The sequence below is a fragment of the Nelumbo nucifera genome, chromosome 4 (assembly GCF_055504915.1).
Source record: "Nelumbo nucifera cultivar China Antique chromosome 4, China Antique-T2T, whole genome shotgun sequence".
NCBI lineage: Eukaryota > Viridiplantae > Streptophyta > Magnoliopsida > Proteales > Nelumbonaceae > Nelumbo > Nelumbo nucifera.
The window spans coordinates 2291279-2307015 of NC_142652.1; the positions used below are offsets into that span (position 1 = coordinate 2291279).

The following is a 15737-nucleotide window of genomic DNA, read 5'->3' on the forward strand; positions in this document are numbered from 1 at the left end:
TTAAATTGCACCCTCACAAAGTTCAATGAAATACTGACCGAACAGAGAGAGAGAGAGATGCCCTCTAAAAACTTACAATTATCGACCTTTTGAACCATGCTCCTGCATCTCATGTTAAAGAGACTCGTGGAAAGCTAATAGACTGCAAATCTTCCTTCAATTGGTTGCTTGTCAACGATTTAGGCATTTAGAGGCATACTTGTCTATGATGTGTTTCATTCACTCTACATGAGTACATGACTACAGCGGTATGGTATGAAATGGAATCTTCAATTTCTTCTACAGTTGATGGTTCACTCATCATCACATTGCGCAAAATTAAATTGAGATAAATTAACAGCACATTTTGAAATTCCAATAGATATTCTACATGGAAGACGATAACAAACAAAGCACTAATCACATAAGAGGGAAGAGGAGATGACAGTGACAGAGGGGTGGAAGTGAAGTCATGCATCTTTTCTTTGTGGTATGCTGCTGGAGTTGCACCTAGAAGGCATTGTTGAGGTAAAAATATAAACCAGCCAAAGCTGCAATCCCAACCACAATTGCAATAGGCAAAGCTCGTCTGCACAGTGAGGAACGATCAAGTAAGAAGCAGAATGTGTATGTATATGATTACTATCAACTGCAGAGAGAGAGAGAGAGACAAGTAGAGAAACCACACTAACCCAATTGCTTCGTCACTCTGGATCTGTGCTTTCCGGGCCTTGCGGACATCTGTGTCGTTAGCATTCTTGGTTACCGCAGGCTCGTAAGTCCTGAATCTTCGCTTTGGAGCACCGCAAACTGCAATAACAATTTAGAGTAATTGTCAAATTGGGGCTTCAATACTGCTGTAATCCCTGCTCCTAGAATTTATTTTTAACTTCATGGAAATCGAGGATCCATAAACATTTAAACAAATCCGCAAATTTAGTTTGAACAAGTTTTTTCGGGGGAGAAAAGCTAAGGAAGTGCATCAACAGAAATTGAAGAGAAGAGAGAAGAATTGCTTCGATCTATAGGCTACAGGGAGAGTGGCAGAAGTAAGCAATATGATGAAATTCAAGAGAAAAGAAAAATCAGCAGCATTTTGAGAAGATGCAGACATAAAAGCAGAAAAAGAAGAATTGAAACTTACCAGGGCAGAAATACTTATCGGGTAGCTTCTCAAAAGGTGTTCTATCGTTGTAGATATACCTGCGCAAGCGCAACCCCAGGGCGAAGCGAAGACAAATGAAAAATTCATCAAATCAAACCATTTACAGAAAAAAAAAAAAAAAAAAAAAAAAAAAAAAAAAGGAAGAAGACGAGCAAATGCAGAAAAGGAAGAGGAGACCGAACCCGCAGTCGCGACAAATGTAGGCTTGCTTTGAAGCAACACGCATAGAGAATCTTGGGGCAGCAGCAGAGGAGAGAGGTTGTTGAGGAGGAGAAAACAAGAGGTGAAGGGAGGGAGAGAAGAATGATGATTTGAGGGCAAAGCGATGGGATGGTCGTCGTAAGCCGACATGGGCAGAAGGTGATAAGGGAGAAGATGAAGGTGAGGCTGCGACGGTCTTAAGTCTTGCAGATGCTTGAAGGGCCATTTCTCTCGTTGTTCCTCACGCTATCTACTTGCTAGTTGCTGCGACCAGCCGAAAACGAGGAGAGAGAATTAGAGATGAGGAGAGGAGCAAAATAAGATTGTGTAGGAAGGAAAGCGTGGCTTTCCTACTCCCCACACAAGCCACTTCCCCAACCGCTGCCCTTTTTTCTCTTTTTCTATGCTTTCTTATCTTGTAGACAATCTGGCAGTGGGCAAGGGTGGGCTGGGGTAATTTGGGGCCTGAACCCAATTCTATTTTAAAAAAAAATTTTACCTTTTCAGGCCCTGAAAATTTTAGAGTCGGGCCTATATCACTATTCGGTTAAAACCGAAAAACTGAATCAAAATTTTTTATTTAATTTTTTTTTGTTTTTTATTAAATTGGTTCAATTAATTCGGTTTTTGGTTTTGATTTTTAGAATTAGAAATTCGGTTAATTGAATTAATCAAATTTTTTTGTTATTATATGTAAGATATAATATAATACATATATAATAAAATAAAATTTGATTACATAATATATAATATACATTATATGTTATAATATATATATATATATATATATATACACTAGAGTATATATTATTAAAATTTGGTTTTAATCAAAAATTTTTGTTTTTCTATAATTCAGTCTCAGTTCAATTTTTATTTTTTTTAGTTTGATTACGAATGCTCACCCCTACCTAGGCCTAATACTTCAAACCTGATCTAGGCTTAATACAATCCATATATATAAGTAATTTAGTGGTGTAAGAGTAATTTTAAACAATAAACTCATTGATAGAGAGTTCTCTAGAGGTTTTGAAAAGTTATGGTGAGTGTAAGAAAAATGCAAAAAAGTGATGGTGAGTTTTTGATAAGAAAAAATTCCTAATCAAGTTATACTTTGGGCTTATTGCCACTTTAGTCTCAAATTTTAAAACACGATAATTCAATACCCAAAATTTCAAAAAAAAAAATGTGTCAATCCATTACCTACAGTTAACCAACCCGTTAATCAACCAATAAGTGACATTTGAAAAGACATAAATGCCCTTCAAGTGTCATCTAATTTTCTTTGCCAATCATCCAAACGTTGACAGAAAATGAACAATCCAAAATCCTTACCTTCTCTATTCAAGAAAGTTGGGGTCACCAGAATGTCCATTGAGACGTGACCCAACTTTCTTGAATAGAAGAGGCAAGGATTTGGAAATGTTCATTTTTTGTCAATATTTGGACGATTGATAAAGAAAATTAAATAAAACTCGAAGGGCATTTATATACTTTCAAATACCAATTAACGGTTGGTTAACAAGCTGGTTAATGGCAATTAATGGATTGGAAAGTTTTAAAAGTATGGGTACTGATGAAGGAAGATTTGGCCCGACCTCGTAACCACTCAACACGTGGCAAAGGCAACAGTTCGGCACAACAGCTCGCCAAGGCGCGAGCTCCGAGAGGAGGAACCAGTGGTCCGAACTCCCCGCAAGGAGCCCGAACTCCTAGTAAGGAGCCCGAGCTCTCCCTTAGGCCCCAAGCCTTACAAACACAAAGGGCAACAACCCGAACTAGCCTGCCCCACGGCAGGCCAGGCCACACCACTGTCCGAACTCAAGACTTCACCTCGCACACCACTCCAGCACTTCGTCCCCGGGACATCGAACTGAACAAACCGTACCTGACACCGAAGGAGTCCGTATCCAGGGGCGGCGCACCTGACTGACTTGGGATCTGATGCTTGACAGCCGCATTCCAACGGCCACCTGCCACCGCCATCTCCAGTTACAGAGACGGCTCCGACAAGGAGCAGTGGCGGTTCTGTCCCAGCAAAGGTGATGACACCCGAACTGGCAGAAACACAGAAGTAATCATACCCGACCTGACAGAGGCCTCGGAGTGAGTGCGCGAGGTGGTTATAAAAAGGCTCTCTACCCCCCGAGGAAGGTACGTGAACTTTGCGCCATCTGGTTTTATCTTGCCTTTGAGAGAATACTAACTTGAGCTTCGGAGTGATCTCGTCGGGTTCCTCCCCGGAGATTCCCCACTTTCTTCGTTTCAAGCCCCCCTGTTGCTCCAATCAGAGGCAAGGTCGTTGACAGCTAGGATCGGCCGGATTGCGCACCATCAATTGGCGTCGTCTGTGGGAACGCTTCTAAAAGCCTCTCTCTAAAACTCTCATAACCTCTCTTCTCCAAAAACCCCAACACTCATGGCTTCTTCCAGCAATGTCGGACGTGGCACGGAGATGAACACCACCGGGGAACAACTTCAAGTCCCCGTGGTGTGCATCGGACAGTTCACCATCCCCCTTCCGGTGGATGGGATTCCCAACTCGAATGCGCCACAAGCAGTGGCGCCCGTAAACCTTCCTGCCAAGAGCATCCCCTTTCCTCTCCCTATCAAAACAACATTTACTGAACCAACTGTTGTCCCCCTGGCAACAAGCCAGAACCAGTTGGACGACCTGATGCAATGCATGCGGGCAATGCAAGCCCAAATGCAACAATTCCAGCAACATCAGCTCCAGCAGCACCAAGTACTGCACCACATCTCCCAGTATCACTATCAGCAGCAATTCCCCCAACTGCCTCTGAACCAACCACTGCTTCCACCTCGGCACCCTGCTCCAAAGCCAGTTAAATCCTCCCCTCAGGGTGGACGCCATCACCGAGGAGAGGCCTCCCAACCTCAGAACCCCCACAAGAGCCAGGCCTCATCCCCGGGCCGAGGGCAAAGAAAGATCACCCCCGCCTCGCAGCTCGCCAGCGGGTCGGGCACCTCGCCCGCCAAGTCAATATCTCGACACTCCAAGTCTGAGCTCCCACTGACAGAGAATCGGTTTAGCGTCCTGGCAGAAGACTACCAACAATTCGGGCCCATCGAGCTCGGCAACACAGAGGCCAGCAGCGCCAGCACCAGGCCCACTCAGCAACGAAGGCGCCGGCGAAGTTTTCGAACTGCCACCGTGTGCTGCCCGAGCTCAGAGGTAAAGAAGAGACGAGCTCGGACAGGGTAAAAGCTGCCCCAATTCTCTCAGTTCCTTCCCCCCTCGCATCAGAACTCCTCACAGTCCCCATGCCCAGAGATTTCAAGCTCCCACCTTTGGACAAGTATGATGGGTCCTTTGACCCCAACGACCACATTGATGCTTTCCAATCCCAAATGCACCTTGTCAGGGTCAGTGAATCGTGCATGTGCATGGCCTTCACCACCACCTTTAGGGGGGTAGCCCGCACTTGGTACAGGAACCTGGCCCCCAGGTCGATAAGATGTTGGGCCCAGTTCGTGCAGGTCTTCACCGCACACTTTGTCACCAGCAAGCGGTGCCCCAGAACCGAGGAAAGCATCTTCGAAGTAGTCCAGAGAGAAGGAGAATCCATCCGAGGCTACATCAAGCGGTTCAATGAAGCGTGCTTGCAGATACCGCGATTAGACCCCGCGGTGCAGCTCGCGGCGGCCAAGAGAGGAGTAACACATAAGGAGTTCAAATGGCACATGGTAGCTAACCAGCCCGCAACCGTGGCCGAATTCCTCAAGCTCGCGGATAAGTTCATGAGAACAGAGGAAGAAATCAACCAACAGACCGAAAGTGGGAACGAAAAAAGAAAGAGGGAAGGCGAGCCCTCCAACCCAGTCGATAGAAAAAACCCGGCCCGGGAGCCGAAGCCGAACCAGCCGTTCCGAGCTCCCTTAGCAGTTCGGACGGATTACACACCGTTAAACACAAGGCGGACCGAGATCTTGATGACGATCAAAGACGCCCCATACGTAAAGTGGCCACCTCGCCTAAAGGGGAATCCGAACGAGAGAAATAAAAATTTGTACTGTAGTTTCCATAGGGACCACGGTCATAGTACCGAACAGTGTAATAATCTCCGGGACGAGATAGAGGGACTCATCCGTCGCGGATACTTGAGGAATTTTGTACAGCATGATAATAATAATAACAATAAGGCAGGTCGGCAAAGGGAGCACGAAAAGGATGCCCCCGAATCCAGCAGCAGGCCAACCGAACCGTTGCAGCGATAGCCTCCGGAAGAGAGGCCAGTTCGGGGAACCATCCATGTAATAGTGGGAGGTTCGGTGGTAGCAGGGTGTACTTCGGCAGCGGCCCGGATGTCAATTTGTGAAGCAGCCCGAGAGGAACAGAACCCTCCAAAGAGATCGAAGACTGAAGAATCGATCTTCTTCACGGAAGACGATGCGCGAGGGGTCCACTACCCCCACGATGACGCGCTTGTCATAAAACTGAGGATTAGCGACTTCGAGGTCAGGCGCATACTCGTGGATCCGGGTAGCTCGGCGGACATCCTCTTCAAATCAGCATTTGACCAGCTACAGTTGTAGAAGAGCGAGTTGAAGCCCGCGAACACTCCTCTGGTGGGCTTCAGCGGAGAGGAAGTCAGGCCCCTCGGAAAAATAACAGTACCTGTGGAAGTCGGCACATGGCCTTGTGCGGTCAGACTCAACCACGATATCCTGGTGGTCGCGACCCCCTCCCCATACAATGCCATAATAGGGCGGCCAATTACGCATATCCTGCGGGCAGTGGTCTCCACATACTATTTGGCAATGAAGTTCCCTACAGACTTCGGCGTGGGGGTAGCGCGGGGCGACCAGCTTGAGTCCCGCAAGTGTTATGTTGCCGCCCTGAAGGGAAAAACCAAGGCGGCCGACGACCTTGAACTGGAGCGGCCTACGGAGCAAGGCGAGGAACGAGCTTTGCCCACAGAGGAAACGGTCGCAATCCCGACTTCAGCTACAGACCCGGCTCACACGCTACAGATCGGTGCTTCCGTCGAGGAACCACTACGAACCGAACTGGTGAGTTTTTTACTTCAAAATTTAGATATTTTTGCCTCGTCCGCGGCTGACATGCCCAGTATTGACCCCAACCTTATAACTCACAAACTTAATACTGACCCTGTAGTCAGACCCGTTAGACAGAAGAAACGCAACTTAGCCCCAGAGCGCCGGAGGGCGGTCGACGAAGAGGTCGAAAAGCTCCTCGCAGCAGACTTCATAAGGGAAGTTCATTACCCGAGCTGGGTAGCCAACCCAGTGCTGGTGAAAAAGGCAAACGGCAAGTAGCGCATGTGCATCGACTACACCGATCTGAACCGAGCTTGCCCGAAAGATTGCTTCCCCCTCCCCAGAATTGACCGCCTAGTGGACGCGACCTCGGGGCATGAGTTGCTAAGCTTCCTGGATGCCTACTCGGGCTACAACCAAATCAGGATGGACCAGTCCGATGAGGAAAAAACCAGCTTCATAACCGAGTTCAGTCTGTACTGCTACAAGGTCATGCCCTTCGGATTAAAAAATGTCGGGGCGACCTTCCAAAGACTTGTAAATAGGCTGTTTTGGCCCTTAATTGGCACGAAAATAGAATGTTATGTAGACGACATGGTCGTCAAGATGCAGTTTTCACAGGAATTAATACAAGACTTAGATTATGTCTTCCAAATTCTGCGTCAATTTAGCATGAAACTGAACCCTAACAAGTGTGTCTTCGGTGTCACCTCGGGTAAGTTCCTAGGGTACATTGTCAACCAGCGCGGTATTGAGGCCAACCCAGACAAGATAAAGGCCATCCTAGATATGAGACCACCCCGAAAAGTAAAAGAGGTTCAAAGGCTAAACGGCCGCATAGCCGCTCTGAGCCGCTTCATGTCCAAATCAGTAGACTGCTGCCTGCCTTTCTTCAAAGCAATCAAAGGCAAAGGGTTCGAGTGGACCCGAAACTTCTAGCTCACGTTCGACGAGCTAAAAAGCTACCTTGCTAGTGTGCCAACCTTAGCCCGACCCGAGGAGGGCAAGGTCTTGGAACTGTACCTCTCGGCAAGCGACGAGGTGGTCAGTTCGGTACTAATAAAAGAAGTAGATCGGGTCCAACGACCCATCTATTATGTTAGTAAAATTTTGCAGGGAGCAGAGACAAGGTACCCGCAGATAGAAAAGCTAGCATACGCACCGGTGATAGCAGCTCGGAAACTCCGCCCTGGAACGATGACAAACCTCTGAGGCAAGTCTTACTCAAGCCCGAGGTTTCCGATCGACTGACGAAATGGGCCATCGAACTCAACGAGTACGACCTCCAGGCCGGTCGAGCCCGAGATCCCCAGTTCGGGTGAGCACGGAGCTCCCAAGCCAACAGAGTTTGAACCCCGTGAAGTAGCAGCCAGTGTGGCATCTCTCCTGGTTAGGACAAACGCGAACTGGGATGAGGAGCCCTGGATCCTTCATGTAGATGGCTCCTCGAACCAATAGGGCAGTGGGGCTGGAATAGTACTACGCGGCCCAGGTGGCACGAAACTGGAATACGCATTACGCTTTGAGTTCGCGGCATCCAACAACGAGGCAGAGTACGAGGCACTGATAGCCGGACTGAACCTAGCGCAAAGAGTAAGGGCAAAACACATAGTTATCTGCAACGATTCCCAGTTTGTAGTCAACCAAGTTACGGGCGAATACGAAGCACGCGAGCTGACTATGATCGCCTACTTGGCAAAGGTAAAGGAGGCTCTGCTCAACTTCCAGTCACACTTCATCAGGCAAATACCGAGGTCAGAGAACACTGAACTCCCTGTCCCGGTTAGCCAGCACGAGTCACAACACCATGAGAACCGTGTACATAGAGGACTTACCTCGGCCTAGCATTCTCAGTGGGGCAGAGGAGGTCACTCCCGTCCTTGAAGCAGAGTCGAGCTGGATCGACCCACTCGCGAGCTTCTTGCTAGATGGAACCCTCCCTGCGGACCGCAATGCAACCAAGAGGGTATACGTCATAATAGACGAATGGCTGTACCAACGGTCCTACACGCTGCCCTACCTGCGCTACTTGCGACCTACCGAAGCCGAGCTCATGCTCCGCGACACTTATGAAGGCCTGTGCGGCGGACACTTGGGAGGCAAAGCCCTCGCTCAAAAGGCACTTCGACAAGGATACTACTGGCCAACGATGAAGGCAGATGCCATCGAGCTCATCAGAAAATGCGACAAGTGTTAGAAGCATGCCAACATCCACCATCAGCCTGCTACCTACCTCAAGTACCTCACCAGTCCATGGCCCTTTGCGCAATGGGGCATCGACCTCCTGGGACCATTCTCGCCAGCAACAGGTGGGAGGAAATTTTTAGTGGTGGCGGTAGATTACTTTACAAAGTGGATAGAAGTTAAACCTCTAGCAACAGTTACAGCCCGAAACATATAGAACTTCTTTTGGAAGAACATAGTATGTCGCTTCGGTCTACCTCGAGTACTGATCTCTGACAACGGCAAGTAGTTCGAGGATATCAAGTTCCAAGAATGGTGCCAAGGTATGGGAATTCGTCAGAACTTCACATCGGTCGCACACCCACAAGCAAACGGTCAGACAGAAGTAATGAACAGAGCCATCCTCCGCGGACTGAAAGCACGACTAGACTGAGCTAAAGGGCTGTGGACGGACGAGCTACCAAGTGTTCTATGGGCTCACCGAACTACGAAAAAAACCGCCACGAGGGAGACCCCCTTTAACCTCACCTATGGCACTGAAGCGGTAATCCCGGCGGAGATCGAAATACCCACACTACAACTAGAATCATATGACGATCAGACAAACGGAGACGAGTTACGTACCAACCTCGACCTACTGGATGAGGTAAGAGACCTCGCGCACATCCGGACAGCAGCCTACCAACAAAAAGTAGCTCGGTACTACAATGCCAAAGTAAAGAAGCGGAGCTTCTGCGTCGGCGACCTGGTTCTCCGTAAGATCATGGTACCCGAACCCGGCGTGGGCAAACTTGGACCAAATTGGGAAGGGCCATACAGAGTAAAGAGAGCGCTCGGGGGGGCATACGAGCTCGAAACCTTAGAGGGCAAACAAGTACCCCGAGTGTGGAACATCGTCAACTTAAGGCGATACTACCTATAACCACCAAGCGAAGTAGACAAAATCGCTATCAGAGCCCAAGGGCTAGGATGTCGAGCTAACGAAGTGGTGACAACAAACTAATAAGGAACAGATCAGGCATATAGTCAGTTCGGAAAATACGGTCAATTCGGGAGAAAGAAAACAACCAACACTTAACCAAAAGAGATTCCATTCCAAAATAAGGGAGTGTACATTTCGAACAAAAAAAAATACATATCGAGCTCATAGGCCCGGAGGTGGTTATTCTTCATCAGAAGGCACTTCGACAACACCCGAAGGTCCTGCCTCGCCCTCGGAATCCAGCTCACCATCAGCGGCGTCGGCCATCTCCTGAGTAATGCGCGAGGTGGATATCACACTAATATCAAGCTCGGGGTATGTATTCCGGATCATCCACCGGCTTAGTTTAAAGCCCTTTCTGTACGAGTCCACCATCAGGTCATCAAAGCGCGGCGAAGCAATGTACTCGTCAAAAGCCTTCTTCTTGGCGTCCTCAATGCCTTGGGAAAAAATCTGCGTCCTCTCCCTGATATCCTCCTGAAGGTATTCAACCTGATGCTGCAAGTCCAGCCTCAGGTCCGCCATATGCTTTACCACAACTCCCATGGCCTCAGCATCCCTCTGAGACCTCGCCTGCTGACCTGTGCGCACGAGTAGCCGCCTCGGCAGCTCGGGAAGCCGCCTTGGCAGCACAGAATGCCTCTTCGGCAGCTCGCGCCTGCCTCGAGCTCCTTTCCACCTGGGCCGCCAAGGCATGGATTGAAGAATTCACCTACCAAAAGGGGAAGAACAAAATGATCGAAGGAACGACGGAAGGATAAAAGCAAAGAGCCGGACAAGAAATCTGACTTACCACCATGGCATGAGTGGCAGCACGACAAGCTACCTGGTTCAATGGAAGCTCGGACCATGTCGTGACCTCCTCAGGATAGATAGCCTCCCTACTCTTCTGCAGAGCGTAGTTCGGTGATAACACGCTCCTGAACTCGCCTTGGGCCCCCGAGCCTGAGGGCCCAGCTCGCGTGTAAGCAGATTCAGAGTAAGCAGGAGCCCCCGTATAAGTAGCTTCGGCATAAGGAGCCCCTGCCGCATCATGGACTGGAGGGGCCATCTTGGGTTCCCTAGGCGGATCCACAGATGGATAGTCCGGTACTTCGGGCTCTGCGTCTGTGGGCACCTCGGCGCAAGTTCGTTTTGCAACCCACTTCCTCCTCTTCATGCCGTGAAACAACTGCCCGCCGCGAGTCCTCTCTAAGTCCATAACACCTGCAAAATGAGTTCGGCATCAGGAAAAGGCGAAAGAACAAAGCAAAACAAGACAAACCTGAGTAAGGAACCTACCCGAACTCAAACCGGCCTCAATGAGCTTGGCCTCCGACAGATAAAGATGGCATTTTATCCCAAGCCGTGCCCATTGCCGAAGGCCCTTCGCCGTCTCTTTATCAAGCGTAACACCGGAGTCAGGGGTGGCCATTTCCCACCCGGTTTGAAACGGCCACCCCAATACACTTCGCACCCCGAAATAATCCCGCTTCCACGTCGGGACCTTGTTGGGAAGTTCGTGTAAAAGCTTAAAACCTGGGCGGGGAGACAGGTAATACGCCCGCCTATGCCCGGGAAGGGGACCCGCTTGCTTCTTAAGCATTAAGATGGAAGAGAAGATCTCCAAGTCTAAAGGGAAGCCCTGTTCGCAAAATAGGGAGATTGTCCCCACCAAGTTACGAATGGAGTTCGGGTGAAGCTGGCCGACAGTAACGCCAAAGTGGTTCATGACCTCGACAAGGAGGGGATGGAAAGGCAGTCGCAGCCCCGCAGTGAGCTACTCCCGGAATATCACGATCTCTTCAGGACCGTGTTCCCAAGGAAAGCTACCCGAAGGTATGAAGTAGGCGTACTCCCCAGGCAAGTTGTAACAGGTAATAAGGGATTGGAGCCCCTCAGGCGTCATGGTCGAGGGACCGAACTTGTCTAACGTTCGACCTCGACGAGAGGTGGACGCCAAGCTACCCGAGGTGGCTCGGCCTACGGGTTCGAACTCTTCCTCGAGCTCTACCTCCGGTTCGCTAGGACCATCAGGGGATGCAACTCGGTTCGTAGAACCTGCACCAGACCCCCTTGAAGAACCGTTTGAGCTATCCGAGCTAGACATCGGGGAGAGAAGATGGATCCCAGGAAAGTACTCACCCGGAAAAATGCTTGAACGGACTACAGGAACTGGAACACGAGCAGATGACCTTGATGGCGAACTAAAGGCTTGGACGCGAGCTCAAGAAGCAAAGCGCAGAAGTGACAAGCAACTGGGGTCCCCCCACTATTTATACCCACAGTAACCAAGAATCAACGGCTCAGATCAAATCCAATCCGACGGCCCGCAGTCACACTGACCGCACATCTCCTGAGACCAAGACGTGACTGGCCACACGTCTCTCGAAACTGACCGCACGTCTCCTCACATTAACGGCGGCAGCAGCACGTTTTCAAATTTGAAAAGACGCCCGCTGTCGCATCTCCCAGCGGTGCGCTTTTTTGAATTTTGAAATAAAGCGCGCGCTGTCACGTCTCCCAGCGGCACGCTTTTTGAATTTTGAAATAAGGCACGCGCTGTCACGTCTGTCAGCATTTGTAGGCAGATCAGTGCATTTCCCGTCTTTTGGGCGCTCGAGAAGCCCAAATAATCCTGACGATGCACCTCGCGCTATCAGTCAAACCGAAGTACGGGACAAATCCACCCGCCACCTCGCGAACTCCCTGCGCCAGGGCAAGACCCTTAGCACGAGGAGTGGGGGGCAATTGATGAAGGAAGATTTGGCCCGACCTCGTAACCACTCAACACATGGCAAAGGCAACAGTTCGGCACAACAGCTCGCCAAGGCGCGAGCTCCGAGAGGAGGAACCAGTGGTCCAAACTCCCCGCAAGGAGCCCGAGCTCTCCCTTAGGCCCCGAGCCTTACGAACACAAAGGGCAACAACCCGAACTAGCCTGCCCCATGGCAGGCCAGGCCACACCACTGTCCGAACTCAAGACTTCACCTCGCACACCACTCCAGCACTTCGCCCCCGGGACACCGAACTGAACAAACCGTACCTAACACCGAAGGAGTCCGTATCCAGGGGCGGCGCACCTGACTGACTTGGGATTTGACACTTGACAGCCGCATTCCAACGGCCACCTGCCACCACCATCTCCAGTTACAGAGACGGCTCCGACAAGGAGCAATGGCGGTTCTGTCCCAGCAGAGGTGATGACACCCAAACTGGTAGAAACACAGAAGTAATCATACCCGACCTGACAGAGGCCTTGGAGTGAGTGCGCGAGGTGGTTATAAAAAGGCTCTCTACCCCCCGAGGAAGGTACATGAACTTTGCGCCATCTGGTTTTATCTTGCCTTTGAGAGAATACTAACTTGAGCTTCGGAGTGATCTCGCCGGGTTCCTCCCCGGAGATTCCCCACTTTCTTCGTTTCAGGCCCCCCTGTTGCTCCAATCAGAGGCAAGGTCGTTGACAGCCAGGATCGGCCGGATTGCGCACCATCAGGTACTAAATTATTGCATTTTAAAATTGGAAGACTAAGAGAATGTTTGGTATCGTGGATGTTTTTCTGAAAAATGGTGCCACATCGGATCCATATAGGTGATTCCACTTTTCACTGCCTACATGACTGTTTGGTTCAGGCAATTTTTGAAAAAAAAAAAAATGAAACAGGCATGCATCATAAATTGCATCTATCAGCGAACCGTTGCCCCCAACGGCTATATGATGTGGCACTTACGTGTATCCTAGTAGTCAATGGAAAAATGGTGTAATGTGTGCACGTACATGAAAAAGAACGATGGAAATCACATTACCAAACAGCATTAGCATTACTTACTACCTACGTGCCAGAAACACTATCAAAGATATGAAGATGTTTATTTGTGAAAAATGGATTTAGCAAATATAAGCATTTTTTTAATCGGTAGAAAAAACACCCAAACTTCAAAACACAATCTAAAATGGCACTATGCCCGTACAGCGTATTAATGGAGAATTTTCTCTTTTGATAATATCCCTACATTTAGCCAAACGTCCCTGCCGCAGGCCCGCAGCTTTTGAGAGTAGACGGAAACATTGAATTAAAGGTCTCAGTTATTAAATTAAGGCCATCTTTGAATTGGCGAAAGTTGAGAGCCCAGATGAAAAGCTTCCAATCACACGCATGCATGCAGCAGTCCATCTCGATCCGAAGCAGTACAGAAATGCGCATCTATGTCGATTAATCCGCCGCTGCCTCCCTGCCTGAGTTTCCGAATTTACTGTTGCTCGCTCAAATGGCTGAACGACGGAGATGGGTCAACTATATACTCAGAGGTCCAGGAACAGTGTGTTTCAAGTTCTAACTCCTGAGCAAGACGCCGACGTGGAATTATCTTGTCGATAAAAACAAATGGACAAGATTTCGTAATAAATTGTAAATCAAAGGCCAGAAATAATGAGATGGATAAAGTGAAGAACAATATAAAGAGAGAGCGAGAGAGAGAGAGAGAGACTCGATAAATTGTCTGAGTGACAAATCTGTAATCTCCCTCCCTTGAGTTGCTCGCCCACTGAACGGTAACTGATGGCAGCAAATAAGCTCCTCTCATCTCATCATCTCTCTTCTCCTTTTCTGCCTTGCAAATTCTATACCAGAAAGTTATCTCACAACCAGCCATCACTCGGACGGGCTCCACCAGCCCCCAGAGCCAAGAGGCTCGTCTCCTCTGCCTCCCTCCACGATCTTCTCGGTCTCACCTCCTCTTCTGCTGCCCTGTTCCATCATCATGTCCACAACCTCTCTCTCTTCTCGCTAGCAGAGAGCGTGGGCTATTCCTTGGCCAGCTATTACACTTCCCTGGGTCTCTTCGTCATTTCTGTTCCAGGCTTATGGTCTCTCATCAAACGCTCTGTAAAATCCAAGGTATTTTTTTTTTTCTGATTTCGGCAGATGAAGTGATTTTCCAAATTAGAATTCTGAATGCCTTCTCATTATTATTATCTTTTTTTTTTTTTTTTCCTTTGTGCGAGTAATTCCAGGTTGTGCAGAAGGCATTTGTAGGCGAAGGAGAAGATAAGAAAGTACCAAATCAAGTTGCAGGAGAAATTCTATCTTTCTTCACCCGCAACAATTTCACCGTCTCCGATAGAGGAGAAACCATAACGTAAGCACGAAATCCAACAGTCACCATCTTTTGTTTATCTCTTACTCTTAGCACTGCAAGCAGTTAATAGGATTCTAATCCTCATCCATTTTGATTTTTAGGTGTAATTATAATTAGAATTTTGGTGGTTACTCAATGGCAATACACGTTAGAGTATATCTTAGACTAATAGTTACAACTATGAAGTGGTTCAAACAACTTGCCAAGATTCTAACAAATTCTTCTAGCTTTGAGTAGTGGCCAGCTGTCTATTAGTCTAAGAGTAGACTTGTATCGTAATCGGTCTCTGCCATTAAGAGATCATCACTGCGCACAACTTCAATTTCTTTCATTGAATTGAATTTCATCAATTGTAATCACAAACTTGTTAATATTTGATCGGGGTGTTTGTCTTAATTAAGGTTTGAAGGCATGATGGTTCCAAGCAGAGGACAAGCAGCATTGCTGACTTTCTGCACTTGTATCAGCTTGGCAAGCGTCGCCCTCGTTCTTACTATAACAGTTCCCGATGTAGGGGATAACTGGTATTGGCTCACCATCTTAAGCCCATTAGCGTAAGTGAAACAACTATGATACCCTGAGAAGTGAGAATTATTGCTGCATGTTTGATGAAGAGATCTTTACATCCGTTATACGATGCAGAGGGGTCTACTACTGGACGCGTGCATCAAGAAAGGAGCAGATAAAGGTTAAGATGATAGTAGCAGATGATGGGACACTCTCAGAAATCATCGTCCAAGGAGATGATCAACAAATAGAGCAAATGAGGAAGGAGCTTCAACTGAACGAGAAAGGCATGGTATATGTGAAAGGCATTTTCGAAAGATAATGATAAAGAAAGATTATAGAGGTTCAATTAATCTTGGTTGGACTCTCCCATCATGCACTTGACTCGTCAGCTGCCGAAAGAAGAAAGAAAATGGAAGGAAAACCCTGTTATTCTATTTGTTCAGTATCTGTTTTCTCTTTCATCCAGAAATGCCTTGGCAAATTTTGAGATATGTTGTTACGGCTTATTACATACATGTGCCCTTAACTTGGACTTATATCAAAAAGTATTTAACTTTTAAACATTTATCAGCATTTGCA

General features: G+C 48.2%; 2 protein-coding genes across 2 annotated transcripts; one reads left to right on the forward strand and one right to left on the reverse strand.

Annotated features, from left to right (window-relative positions):
* Positions 1 to 308: 308 nt before the first annotated feature.
* Positions 309 to 1740, reverse strand: LOC104591875 (Rubredoxin-like superfamily protein). The gene is made up of 4 exons (XM_010250954.3): positions 1327 to 1740; positions 1124 to 1182; positions 672 to 789; positions 309 to 568 (listed from the first exon to the last, which is right to left on the reverse strand). Exons 1-4 carry the CDS (start codon positions 1569 to 1571, stop codon positions 490 to 492), a joined length of 501 nt encoding a protein of 166 aa, XP_010249256.1. The 5' UTR covers positions 1572 to 1740; the 3' UTR covers positions 309 to 489.
* A 12226-nt stretch (positions 1741 to 13966) lies between these two features.
* Positions 13967 to 15725, forward strand: CCB1 (cofactor assembly of complex C). Its single transcript, XM_010250953.3, has 4 exons — positions 13967 to 14407; positions 14524 to 14648; positions 15050 to 15202; positions 15291 to 15725. The coding sequence occupies exons 1-4, from the start codon at positions 14069 to 14071 to the stop codon at positions 15475 to 15477; spliced, it is 804 nt and encodes a 267-aa protein (XP_010249255.1). The 5' UTR covers positions 13967 to 14068; the 3' UTR covers positions 15478 to 15725.
* The last annotated feature ends 12 nt before the right edge of the window (positions 15726 to 15737 follow it).